Source organism: Leopardus geoffroyi, chromosome B1, assembly GCF_018350155.1.
Source record: "Leopardus geoffroyi isolate Oge1 chromosome B1, O.geoffroyi_Oge1_pat1.0, whole genome shotgun sequence".
Taxonomy (NCBI): Eukaryota; Metazoa; Chordata; class Mammalia; order Carnivora; family Felidae; genus Leopardus; species Leopardus geoffroyi.
In genome coordinates, this window is record NC_059327.1 from 66,350,815 (window position 1) to 66,365,021 (window position 14,207).

The following is a 14,207-nucleotide window of genomic DNA, read 5'->3' on the forward strand; positions in this document are numbered from 1 at the left end:
AAGAAACAGTAAACAATCCTTAAAGGGTAAATCCTAATCATCACCACATGTATAAAAAAACACTTTAATAATATTTGTAGTAAAAGATGTTGAAAATTTGTCAATTGCATCCTGAGAAGAATGAGTACAACAGCACCCTTCTTGTCATCCTCCTTTTCTGCTGCTGAGAAAAGGAAGAGACACAGTTGTTGACTTATTTAAATACTCTTGTCTTTTGACTTAAGCCTCAGATCTATCAGCTTTCCTTCCTCCTTTTCCATATGTGCTCTCACTATATATCTGGCCCTTTCAAACTTAACGGTATAATTGACTTCCTTTTTTGGGGCATTTTATCTTGAATTTTTTCTTTGTTCTCTTGTCCTGTCCTTATTTCTAGTTCAATCTATGATTGACAAGGAAGGCAGCATAGTGGAGGGGTTTAAAGCACAGCCTTGGAGTAAGCCTACCTGGCTTCAAATGCTAGTTCTACTAATTAGGGGCCAAAAGAAACTAAGGGGATTACTCAACATTTGAATATCCCCTGCTATAACGTGGCAGGAATTTAACAGATTCTCTTTAGCAGATTCATAGGCTTGTTATATGGACCAAATATATCAATATTTATCAACTACTTAGAGCAGTATCTGACATATAATAACTGTTACATAAATGAGGATTAAAATGTATTTTTTATGTATATTTTGCATAGATAACCTGAGGTTCATTTTCTTTCTTTTAATGCTTACCATGTTTTGTAATTCAGAAGTGTTTATTTTTTACATAAGGATATTGGTCATTCTTTGATTTCTAAACATTTATTTTTTATTACTTTTTTTTTTTTTTTTTTTTTTTAATTTTTTTAACGTTTTATTTATTTTTAAGACAGAGAGAGACAGAGCATGAACGGGGGAGGGGCAGAGAGAGAGGGAGACACAGAATCGGAAGCAGGCTCCAGGCTCTGAGCCATCAGCCCAGAGCCCGACGCGGGGCTCAAACTCACAGAGTGCGAGATCGTGACCTGAGCTGAAGTCGGACGCTTAACCGACTAAGCCACCCAGGCGCCCCTTTTTATTACTTTTTTAACGTTTATTTATTTTTGAGAGAGACAGAGCATGAGCATCAGAGGGGCAGAGAGAGAGGGAAACACAGAATCCGAAGCAGGCTCCAGGCTCTGGGCTATCAACACAAAAGCCTGACCTGGGGCTGGAACCACAGATCATGACCTGAGCCAAAGCTGGACACTTAACCAACTGAGCCAGCCAGGCACCCCACTTTTTTTGATTTCTAAATTTTTATACTAATTAAAGATTCTTTCTTTTTATGTTTTTATTTTATTTTTGAGAGAGAGAGAGACAGAGCATGAGTAGGGAAAGGGCAGAGAGACAGGGAGACACAGAATCCAAAGCAGGTTCCAGGCTCTGAGCTGTTGGCACAAAGCCTGATGCAGGGCTCAAACCCACGGATGGTGAGATCATGACCTGAGCCAAAGTCTGAAACTTAACTGACTGAGTGACCCAGGAGCTCCTAAAGTAAATAAAGATTATATTAGCTAAAATTATATATAGTTTTATTTTAACATATATATTTTATATTTAAGTATTCCATATATAACTTATTTTTAGTAACAGCTTTGAAATATAGTCATACCATAAATTTAACCCCTTTGAAAAATATGGAGTTCAGTGGCTCTTAGTATATTCTCAAAACCTGTAGGGCACAGTGGGTTAAGCCTCTGACTCTTGATTTTGGCTCAGGTCTTGATCTCATGGTGGTAAGATAGAGCGCCAGGGGGGCCTGGGTGGCTCAGTCGGTTAAGTGTCCGACCTTGGCTCAGGTCATGATCTCACAGTCCGTGTGTTCGAGCCCCGCGTTGGGCTCTGTGCTGACAGCTCCGAGCCTGGAGCCTGGTTCACATTCTGTGTCTCCCTCTCTCTCTGCTTCTTCCCTGCTCATGCTCTGTCTCTCTCTGTCTTAAAAATAAATAAACATTAAAAAAAATTAAAAAAAGATAGAGCACCAATTTGGGCTCCCTGCTATGTGTGGAGCGTGTGGAGCCTGTTTAAGATTATCTCTCTCCCTCTCCCTTTGCCACTCTCCCACTCGCTCTTGCATGTGCTCTCTCTCAAAAATAAATAAATAAGTAAATAAATATTGTGTTGCCATAATCACTATCAAAGATTAGAATATCTTCATCATTCCAAAAAGGAATCCAACTTCTTAGCACTCATTTCCTATCACCCCTTCTGCTCAGCTCCTGGTAGCCATTTTCTATCTCTATGGATTTGTCATTCTGGACGTTTCATATAAATACACTCATACAATTTGTAGCTTTTTGTGTTTCATTTTTTTTGACTTAGTGTAATGTTTTCAAGATTCATTTATTTTATAATATGTATCAGTACTTTGTTCCTTTTTATAGCCAAATAATATTCTATTACATATAGACATATCATTTTGTGTTTATCCATTCATGAATTGATAGGTATTTGAATTATTTTCACTTTTTGGTTAATACAAGTAATGCTACTATGAACATTCATGTACAGTTGTGTACAGATTTTTATTTATTTATTTTTATTCTTTTGGGTATATGCCTACAAATGAAATTGTTAGACATATTAGACTCTTTGTTTAACTTTTTGAGGAACTGCCAAAACTGTTATCCCAACTAGGTATTCCGTTTAATATTTCCACCAACAATGTTGGAAGGTTCCAATTTTCTCACATCCTCTTCAATGGTTGTTATTGACTGTCTGATTGATTGATTGATTGATTGATTTTTATTTTTTTGCCATCCTAGCAGGTGTGAAGTGGTATTTCATAGTGGTTTTTATTTGTATTTGTAAATAAAAAATATTTTATTTGTATTTCATGACTAATGATGCTGATTATACTTGTATGTGAATATTGCCCATTTGTAATTCTTTTTTGATAGGTATGTATGTCTTCAAATTGTTTAACATTGTTTTAATTGGAATGTTTGCCCTTTTATTGTTCAATTGTAACAGTTTTTTTTTAAATATATATATTGAAGATAGAAACTCCTATGAGGTAAATTATTTGCAAATATTTTCTTCCATTCTGTTGGAGATCTTTTCACTTTCTTGATAGTATCCTTTGGGAAGCACATGTTGTTAATTTTGATGAAGTATAATGTATCCAATCTCCTTGAGTTTGCTATATTTAATTACTGAAACCTTTGCTCAGTGTAGTGGTGAGCTAATGATTGAACAGATATTTAATTAAATGTATTGAATCAATAAGTCTTCCAGACTAGGCCAAGGGGCTATATTTCTGCTTTTTGCTATAAACTGAATGCTCCCATAGGCAGTTACAAGTCTGCCTTAGCCTTCACTTTCTGTCCTTACGGGACCTCAATATCAATCAGAGATGAGAGATTAGGGATTCTTTTCCTAATTCTAAAATGTAAAGAAAATACATCTCTTTTGGGCATGCACACAGTCCTACACATTTTTATGGACTTCTAAATTCCCAGAAATATGTAGATTTGTTCATATCCTTCTCTTGACATCCCATTCCCACTTTCCCTTTAAATTTTTGTTGGTTTCTTTTACTTTGTATTATTTTGTTTGGTACACCTGTTATTATCCCCATTAATATCTCCTTCACAAGAAGCTGTAATGTTAAACGATTGCTGTTGTTTCTTTTCAATACAGACCTTTGGGATAGGACTCAAAGCCTTGCTCAAACAAACAAACAAAGTCAGAAAAATGGAAGTTCCCAAAGGGCTGCTAGATAGGTCAAATGGTGACAATTCTCTGGGGATGGGACCTTGGAAGAGCTCCTAGCCTGCTCTTCCCCCTCCGGTGCCTGCTAGGATGATGGTTTTCACAGATAGCAGAATTAAAAGTTGGTGGTTCAAGGCATCCATGAAGCTGTGGAGAGAGGGATGCCACAAATTTCTTTGTTCTTACTGAGATTCAACTCCTTTTTTGGAGTAAATGCTCTGTAGTTTGGTGCAAGCCCTTTTTATCTATTTCCAAATAGATAAACTTTCTGAAAAAGTTGATTTTGACAATTGCTGCAGAGTATTCATTGCCTTTGTGGAAGAGAAGATTTTCTGGTCTTTACTCTGCTGTTCCAGAGGTGCTTCTTAGATTTGATTTTGACAAACACTGTGAGATTTTTTTTTTCTTTCTTCTTTCCAAAATGGTCATACATCTGCCCCCACAGTTTTGAAATGGTATGGTTGTTTTGCTCTACTCTATTGATTGTTTCTGGGCTTAAAAAATTGTACTCTATCAATATAGCTATAAATTTTATCTCTGAGACCATACTGCTTTCATCATCTCTTTTCTGGGTAGATATATAACTAAAGGATATAAAAATTAATGGACAATTATAAGTGTAAAGAATATAATAAAGAGCTATTTGTTTTAGCTACAAATAAAAACAAGTCATTTTACCTATTTATTAATTAAAAATGGACAGCCTCAGGGGTTGTGTTCCAAGACCCCCAGTGGCTGCTTGAAACTTTGTATAGTATCAAACCCTATATACACTATGTTTTTTCGTATACATACATACCTATGATAAAGTTTAATTTATAAATTAGGCATAGTAAGAGTTAACAACAGTTAACTAATAATACAATAGAAAAATTATAACAATATACCATAATACAAGTTATGTGAATATGGTCTCTCTAAAAATATCTTAGTGTACCATACTCATACTTCTTGTAATGTAAGATGATAAAATGCTCATGTTATGAGATGAAGCAAGGTGAATGATGTAGACATTGTGATTTAGTGTGAGGCTACTACTGACCTCCTGATGTTACATCAGAAGGAGGGTCATCTGCCTGCAGACTCTGGTTGACCATGGGTAACTGAAACTGGGGAAAACAGGACCATGGATAAGGGGAGACTGCTGTAAGCTAAATTAGAAAAAAATATGTGGAAATTGACTTAATATATAAACTCATATACTTCAAATAAGTACTAAAAATCTGTATGTATGAGTGAAATTACACTTTTTAAACAAACCATATCTTGAGAATTGATAATTATAGGTCTTCCATCCCTATAAAGACTAACAGTGATATTTTGATAATTTAAAAACAATACTTTAGTCTATTTACTTTGCTCCTGAGTACACGTTTATTTTTTTAAGTGAATTGTTCAAATACATTTTAAATATGAACAGCTCATTTTGTTTCATTTTATTTTATTTCTATAGGACTTTGGAGATGATGGGTCCTTGTATATTACTAAGGTTACCACAACTCACATGGGCAATTACACCTGCTATGCAGATGGTTATGAACAAGTCTTTCAGACTCACATCTTCCAAGTAAATGGTAAGAAATATGGTGTTGCTATTATTGTTTTATGCTTCACTATATATTCAAAGAATATCACAGTTGATTAGGAAGGTAAATCTTCAATTTTCTTTGAGTTTTGGCAAAGTATAAGCTTTGTTTTGTTTTCTTTTGGGAATTATTGTTAATGTAAAACCTTTTAACTGAAAGCAAAACAAAACAAACAAAAAAGTGCAGGACACCTGGGTGGCTCAGTCAGTTTAGCATCCAACTCTTGACTTCGGCTCAGGTCATGATCTCATAGTTCAAGCACTTCATCGGGCTCTATGCTGACAGTGTGGAGCCTGATTGGGATTCTTTCTCTCCCTCTCTCTGTGTTTCTCCCCGACTTGTGCTCTCTTTCTTTCTCAATATAAATAAATTTTTAAAAATGGGGTGGTTGAGTGAGTAAATGTTATAAATTTGTACCACTTTTCTCATTCTGAAATATTATAGAGTAACTCATTTTAATTGGAAAATTAAAGCATAAGAAATTTAAATTACTTTTTAAGCTCTAAATATCAACAGGTAGGCAACCATATACCTTTTAGAAACAAAATATTAAGCATGTTAAAATTTTAATCAGATTATCTGGTTGATCTTATTAATGATATAAAAAAACTGCTATTTATGTTCAGCAAATGTTATACTTTTAATAATTAACTAAATGACTTTGGACATTTGCCATGTAAGCTGATATTATTCTTATAATCAGAGCCTTTTTTTAAATTTAATTCAAGTTTTAGCTATTTAGTTCAATTGATGATACAGGATGGTATGTATGACACATTAATTCATACCAATTTACTTCCATACTGATATATATGTTAATTTAATTTATGATTTACTAAAAGGAGATAAAAACTAAGTGGGCTCTTCAGCTAGTGTGATTGGTTTGAATTAGGAGGGGAGTGGCAGATATGAGCTTGGTGAGGTAGTCTGGGGTCAGATCATGTGGAACCCTGTGGACTTAATTAAATATGTGGATTCTCATTCTAAGTATTTAGTGTGTGAAGTAGCATATTCTGATTTATTCTAAAATGACTGGAAGCACTGAGATGTTTAAAAAAACTATTTTAATATCTAGGGAAGAGATAATTGTGGCTTAAAATATAGTGTTAATGATGAAAAGGTAAAGTGCGGTTAAATTTGAAATATATTTTGAAAGTAGATCTGGTGATATTATTGAGGAATGGCATGTAAATACAAAAGAGAGTTAAAAAAAAAAACAAGAAATTTGAAACATTTACATATATCCTTGTGACATAAACTGAATATAGAAGAAACACATTTGGAGACTGAGTGAAATTAATATATATATTTTTGGACAATACAATTTCTAAATGGAAATCAAGTCTTTAGTATGCAAGTTTGGAGATCAGAGGAGGGTGTCAGCCCAAGTTGTATATTTATATAATATCAATGTGCATAAACTGTATTAAAAGCCATAAATTTGAGCTTGATGGGGTCACTTTAAGAATGAGTATAGGGGCGCCTGGGTGGCGCAGTCGGTTAAGCGTCCGACTTCAGCCAGGTCACGATCTCACGGTCCGTGAGTTCGAGCCCCGCATCAGGCTCTGGGCTCATGGCTCAGAACCTGGAGCCTGTTTCCGATTCTGTGTCTCCCTCTCTCTCTGCCCCTCCCCCGTTCATGCTCTGTCTCTCTCTGTCCCAAAAATAAATAAACGTTGAAAAAAAAAAATTAAAAAAAAAAAAAAAAAAAAAAGAATGAGTATAAATACTCCTATTGAGGATTAAGCCTTGTAGCTGAGGTTAACAGGTGGAGAAAAGAAGACTTAGAATGAGCACCTTGTGATTGTAAGTGTGTCCTGAGAAATCAATTTTAAAATATTGGCAAAAACTTTGAAAAGATTGGAGAGTTTATGGTTTGTTGTGGGCACTCAACAGAAGCAGATCTAGGCCTTGCTTTCTAATGTAAACCCAGTTGTAACTAACGTGGGTCAAGGCTTGAAAACCAACCTTCAAGGAAGCCAGTGAAGAGGGCAGACAAGGTACAAGGGAGGTTATGCATGTTATTCCCAGTGGTCCAGATGTTTGGAGTTGGGCTTTGGGTACAATCTACCTGAGGATATACAATCTTGAGAGGACAGAACAAGTCTGCCTAGGGGATGTTCTCTATCTAATTGCTGCATTCCTGGGGAAATGGCTATTGTTGCAAATCTGGTACTTTCCTCCCTCTTTGTTGTGATTGTTTACAAACTAATGGCCTATTTGACAAGACAAATGCTCTGAGCTGTTATCTTTGTTTTGTTGGAGACTCTCCAGTTTTGTTTTGGCTAACAATTAGTTCTCTCTTCTATACTCACTCTCTCAGTCTAAGGACCAACTGGTCAGGTTTCTAGTTTCTAAAGTAGTGCATGGTTCATGTTCTAGCTGTATCAGAATCACATGAAAAAAATTATCAAAATTGTAGAACGCTGGACTCTACCAGCACTTTATGGAAGTTGATTTGAAATCTGCATTTTGTCAAGCTTCCTAGTAATTGTAATGCATGGTCGGGCATGAGAATCATTCCAAATGACTGTTCTTTAGGAGTTTCTGCTCCTTATTGATGTCTGAAGCAGACTTCTCAGACAACTTTACTCATTTGCCATGCTCCAGCTGGGAAGCCTAGGAACAAGACTTTGAGCCAAACTGCAGGCTTTCATGTTGCAAGATATGCCCTGAGCAGTACTGGAGAAATGCAGTTTCCCTACTTCATCCCCTCCTGTGAATGAACTGCTTACTCTCTGATCTCAGGTTTTTCTGAAGATGGAATAACGGAATAAAGGAACAATGAGGTCTCAGCAATAGAGCCATGACCATCAGTCTCAATATTATGAATTAATTTAGAGGAATTCAATATTAGCAGTGACTGCCGCTGAGATCTAATGCTGTCCCTCTTCTAGAAACACAGATCCCTGAACCTGGGAGTAAAACCCATCTCTTTCTATTACCTCCTACTACATTTAATCTGTTTCAGAATCTTTCATATAAATGTTTTTATGAAGGCATGGGGTTTGGAAAAAGGGAAAATGATATTATTATTGCTGAACACTGGTTGAAAGTGAACAGAGAGAACTCTGCAGTAGCTGGAGAGTGATGTGGAGTTAAAGGGGGGAGGGAACTTATAAAAATTGCAGATATGGTAATCTTTTCTGCTGATGTGAATAATATGGTAAAAGATGAAAAGCAGATCATTTAAGAGAAAAAAGGGAAAATTGCCGTAGTCAAGGTTTTAAAAAGTTGATGTGATTAGTACAGAAATGGAAGGATTGGTCTTTGGAAGATGAATAGTTAATCTGTTGAAACTGAGCAAGACAGACTGTTTGGGAACAGATGCTCAGGGAGAGAGCATGAGGAAATAATCCTCTTTGCATTGCTTGGAATTTTTCAGTGCAGTCGGGAATACCAACTATTGAAAGCAAGGAGTTTGTGAGAGTTTCAGTTTGAGGAGAGGAAGAGATAGAAAACAATTATCTTGCAGGGCAGGAGGGTGATAGAAATGGCAGGCGGCAGTTGGAATGTTGGCAGATCTTTGAATGTTCTCGAGGTGATATATATTAGTATGTTTTCCTTCAGTTGTGGTCGGCTGTGAGTTTGCAATCCTGGAAAGAAGGGAATTGGGTTTAACCTGCCTTTTATTTTATCAGGTGAGTAACTGGGAGAGAAACAGGCATGAGGAAACTAAACAAGTTTACAAGAGAATGATTATAATGATGGACCAGAGAATAAGTGGTAAGGTAAGGAAAGTGGTAGATGAGGAAAGCAGTGAAAGCATGAAAAATGTGAAATGAAATGAAACCCTGACTGGTGTTTCCAAGTTGATCAAATACTACCAGGAGGAGGTACTAGAGAGAATGAAATATAATACCATCACTTAAAGCATTTGTTTTTAATTTTTTTTAATGTTTATTTATTTCTGAGAAAGACAGAGAGACAGAGTGTGAGTGGGGGAGGGGCTGAGATAGAGAAGGAGACACAGAATCCAAAGCAGGTGCCAGGCTCTGGGCTGTCAGCACAGAGCCCAATGCGAAGCTTGAATTCCAGAACTGAGAGATCATGACCTGAGCCATGGTCAGAAGCTTAACAGGCTGAGCCACCCATGGGCCCCATTTTCTTTTCTTTTTTTTTTTTTTTAATGTTTATTTATTTTGAAAGAGAGAGAGAGAGACTGGGAAGGGTCAGTCTCTAGGGAGAGAGAGAAAATCCCAAGCAGGCTCTGCAATGTTAGTGCAGAGCCCGACATAGGATTTGATCCCCTGAACCATGACCTGAGCCAAAGTCAAGAGTCAGATGATTAACCAACTGAGCCACCTAGGTGCCCCACTCAAAGCATTCTCTTAAGACATATGGCAATTTCTCTTTATTAGAAACACTTTTAATTAGGTCAAGTTTATATAAAGGAACGTGTGAATCACTAAGGTTTGATAGGTGTTTAGGGAGCTAGCTGTTCTAAATCTAACTTGCCAGATCCAGGCTTAGCTGAAAAGGAGAAACAAAGGGAAGAATAACATTAATTCATCAAAACCAACGAGAGTAGATCAAAACCTTGTTCTACAGCATTTTTATCAATGAGGGAAGATAATAAAGTGCATTTCAAGGATCATCTTTAATTTTTAAACCTATTTGAAGAAGCCAAGAAGCTAAGTAGAAAATGTATTAGATGTATATCAGTAAGAGATTACCTTCAGGCATGATATCAGAGAACCAAAATGACAGGGGCTTAAAGAAGATACCAGTGTGTTTTTTTAATGCATAAAAAATGTTCAGATGAGGTGCTTCAAAATGGCTACTCCACAATGTCATCATTATCCTATTCTTCCCCCATTGTGGTTAGAAATGGTTTCCATTCTCAGTGTCATCCCATGTTTTCCGAATGGCAGTGGAAATTCCAATCATCATGTTCATAGTACAAGGAAAAAGGAAGAAAGAAGAAGGAAAATAACCTGAGAGAACATCTGAGAGAGCACTTTTTTTTTTAAATGTTAGCCATTTTATTTTCATTTTTTAAATGTTTGTTTATTTTGGGAGACAGAGAGACAGAGTGGGGGCAGGGGCGAGCAGAGAGAGAGGGAGACACAGAATCCGAAGCAGGCTCCAGGCTCTGAGCTGTCAGCACCGAGCCCGATGCGGGGCTCGGACCCACAAAGCGTGGGATCGTGACCTGGGCCGAAGTCGGACACTCAACCGACTGAGCCACCCAGGTGCCCCAAGAGAGAGCACTTTTGAAATAACACCAATGGAAGCATAAACAATAACTTACATTGACCCTCTCTAAATGCAGAGATTAAAGTATATTTCTTTGACCTTCTTGTTTTACATCCACAACAATTAACAGTTCAATTATTTACAAGAAGAATAAATATTGGGTAGGTAGATAGCCATCTTTGTTATGAAAAAATATATGATCTGTCAAAACATTTTGCAAAACAGTAATAGAACAATGATACTTTATAAAATTATTTAGAAATAGTAAGATTCTCTATAAAACAACAACCCTACAAGTGATTTGCTAAACAAGTGATTTCTCCTCTTTTTGGTGGTTTGCTTTCCTTTGATTTTATGGTGTTTTATATTTGGGATAATAACTTTAAACATATATTTTGAGTATAAATAAGTACAGTAAACTTGAGATCACTCAGAATATTGTTATAGACCAATACCAAAAGAATAGTTGGAAATGAGCTGTGACACTGGAAAAATACAATGAAAATGCAAGAAAATGCAAATTAGATTAGCCAAATGGCACATTTATAGATCCAATAAATCTCTAAACTGGTTTAACTCATTTTCTATTCTTCATCCACTTTTCAGAAAAGGTTAAAAAGGCCTTTAGAAATTAAGTTTTCATAGAAAATTTAACATATTTGTCTGAACAATCTTTCAATTAGTAATAAAAATAAAATATATCATTGATTACCATAAAAAGCTCTGAAAATACCACAAGTTATTGGAATTTGTGAAAGAGTGTTTTTGAAGTGCAAAGTCTATTTAAATATCCCAGGGTGCAAGCCAAATAAGTCTATCAATAGCCCTGTTTCTTTTCAAACAATGCAAAATTAGATTATTGAAATATGAGAGTGCTTCTGTGTCCTTGTCAGAAGAAACATTATGTATAAATCAAAGGAGCTTGACTCTGCCAGTGGAATTCATTTCATGCTTTTCTTTTTCTTTTTACATAAAGCGAATCGTCTTTAGATCTTCAGCTTATGATACAGAATGTTTGAAATTTTAAAAGTCATTCAGTGTTTACACTACCCTCTGGGCAAAAAGCTTGTCCATATTCACAGTAGACCCATATGTATGCTGTTATTTCTCTTGTTCTTATTATTTAAAACCTCACACATAATATCAATTGGATTTTTTTTTTCCTGCTCATGTCAGAAATGTCTGCACAATATTGCTGGTTTTATAAGATGTCTATATAGAACACCCCATTTTTTCTCCTTCAAAGTTTGGAAAACTCTGAAAGAAAGACACTAGAGCCAGATGTATATATGGAAGCATCACCTTCTTTACTGACAAAGCTATTTAGAGAAAGTGGCTTAGGTCTGGGCAACAGTGGCCTGCTTCTTCTTACATCATAGATTTGAACTTCCTCCTCCAGTCACAGACAGCCTTCCCTGCCAAACTTTCTGTATTGCCAAAGTGCAGATGGGAATAAAACCTTCCCGCAAGCAGTAAGATCCAGAAAGCAGGTGGTAAGAGGCCTACCTCCCCCTTCTCACTCCTCCTTCTTCTATGACTTACGAAAAGATGAGAGAAAGAAGAGTCTTGAAGGTTATTCTGGCTCAGTGATTCTCTGTGGTTCTTGGGCAAACACCTTCAGCAATGGGTTTTAAATGCAGATTCTTAGGGTGCACCCACGAGTACTAAATCAGAAGTTCTGTGCATGAAGGAGAATGACCTGTGTTTTAACAAACCTTCCTGATGATTCAGATGATGTAGCTGACGAATTACTGCTCTAGAAATGCTAGTCCCTAGAGAAATGGGAAGTGGGAATATGTGTTCCTTCCTCATATACTCCAGCTTTCTTCCCTTAATTTTGACTTGAAACTAAGTTCACAGTGTTCTTGGGAAATGGCTGTCTCTTAGGGGGTGGGATCAGCCATGCATCAGATCAGTCATCCATCTCATGAGGCCTGGCAGCATATGGTACTGATGTCTTGCCCAAAGCCCACCCAGGCCACCTCAGCTGTGGTGGATGTCCCCTGATGGCTTGATACTACAGGAGCCAGTCCCAAACCACTCTTCCTAAGAATTATATTTGATACGGGAGGCTTTATCAGCTGTACTCAAGGCAGCCTAGATTTGCCAGGGATTTAATCTCTCCCAGGACAATCTTTAACCAGTGAGGGACACAAGTCAAAAGGTAAGAATCATAGCTTCCCACTCACTCAGGGGGAAGATTCTGAGATGCAGTCTACATGATTCGTATTTATTTATTTATTTATTTATTCATTCATTCATTCATTCATTTATTTTTGTTTGCTTGCTTTTTGTTTTTTGTTATTTTTCTTTCCTCCATCTCATTTTCCTGGTCTCTAACTTGTGTTTCCTGGGATCACATCCCAAACAGGAAACACGAACCTAAATTCTGTTCTCAGAGGTGCTTTTTTTTGGGGATTCTTATGTCGGGGAATATTCTTACTTTAAGGTAATTGTTATTAGTAATAATTGCTGCCCTTTGGTAGCTCGCCCTTGATAGCTACTGGTAGGCACCATATGTTTGCTTCCAGAAGTCTTTGAAATGTGATAAAACATTACACTAATTCATTAACTCCAGAGTCTGAAAATTCTCTGTCTCTATCATTTACCCATGCTAAATTATGTCCAGTTATACTATTCAATAGAGCTCTTCAGAGCTTCTGCAACTAGATTAAATCATGGCATCAATATACTACAATTATGCAATAGCAAGAGCATATAGATGCTCAAAATTTAATATGTACAATCTATTAAATTCCCAGAGATACATAAAACTTTAAAGATTAAAGTTTCAAAGAAATTAGTTTAAAGTAATTAATGTCCAAAATTGAAGACTTCTGCCCTGGAACATAAAGTCTAAAGAAAGTCCAAATGTTTTAACTACAAGTAAAGTTCCAGGAGTCCAGTTCTTCCCTTATTTCTTATTTTGTTCCCTCTTGATGAGAGAGGTCTTTGAAAAGTTTATGGCTTTGATATAATGTCTACATCTTTATCTGATGAGAATCTAATTCCCATCAGATTTAAATGTACTATCTTGCTATTTGTTTACAAATGGTCACATCTGTTCTTTATTTCCTTGTATTTTGCCTTCTGTTGGATTGCATAACTTTTAGAATTTCATTTTATCTTCAGTATTGGCTTATTGGCTATACCTCTTAGTTTAATTTTTTAAGTGCAGCTGTAAGCTATATTTATAATATGCAACTTTAACTTATCACCATGTATCTGTAAATAATATTTTATTACTTCACATTTGAAAGAAGAACCTTAAAACAGAAATCTTTGACCTCTCCCTTTCCATCCTTTTTGATAATATTGTCAAATAGTTAATTCTATATATGTTACAAACTCTACAACATATTGTTTTGTTTCTGCTTTTAATAAGTAAATATCCTTCAAAAAGATTATTTTTTAAAAACAAGAGACAAAACTTTTACTTTAAGTTTCTGATCCTCCTCACTGTTTCACATAAATGCAAATTTCTCAATTTTCCGTTAGCCTAATAAACATCCATTGGGGTACCTGGATGGCTCAGTCGGTTAAGCGTTCCACTCTTCATCTCAGCCCAGGTCGTGATCTCAGGGTCATGAGTTCAAGTCCCGTGTTGGGCTCCACACTGGGTGTGGAGCCTACTTAAAAATACATACATTACAAAAAATCCTTTAACAATTTTCTCAGTCTTTGTTTGTCTTAG

The 14,207-nt window shown here is 36.1% G+C and overlaps 1 protein-coding gene across 3 annotated transcripts in view; it reads left to right on the forward strand.

Moving 5' to 3' along the window:
* The window catches only part of FSTL5 (follistatin like 5), a 766,041-nt gene that overhangs the window by 572,027 nt on the left and 179,807 nt on the right, over positions 1-14,207 (forward strand). For all 3 annotated transcript variants that reach the window (XM_045464161.1, XM_045464179.1, XM_045464171.1), the window contains exon 8: positions 5,182-5,302. In XM_045464161.1, the coding sequence (XP_045320117.1) occupies positions 5,182-5,302 (121 nt within the window). The remainder of the gene's footprint in view (positions 1-5,181; positions 5,303-14,207) is intronic.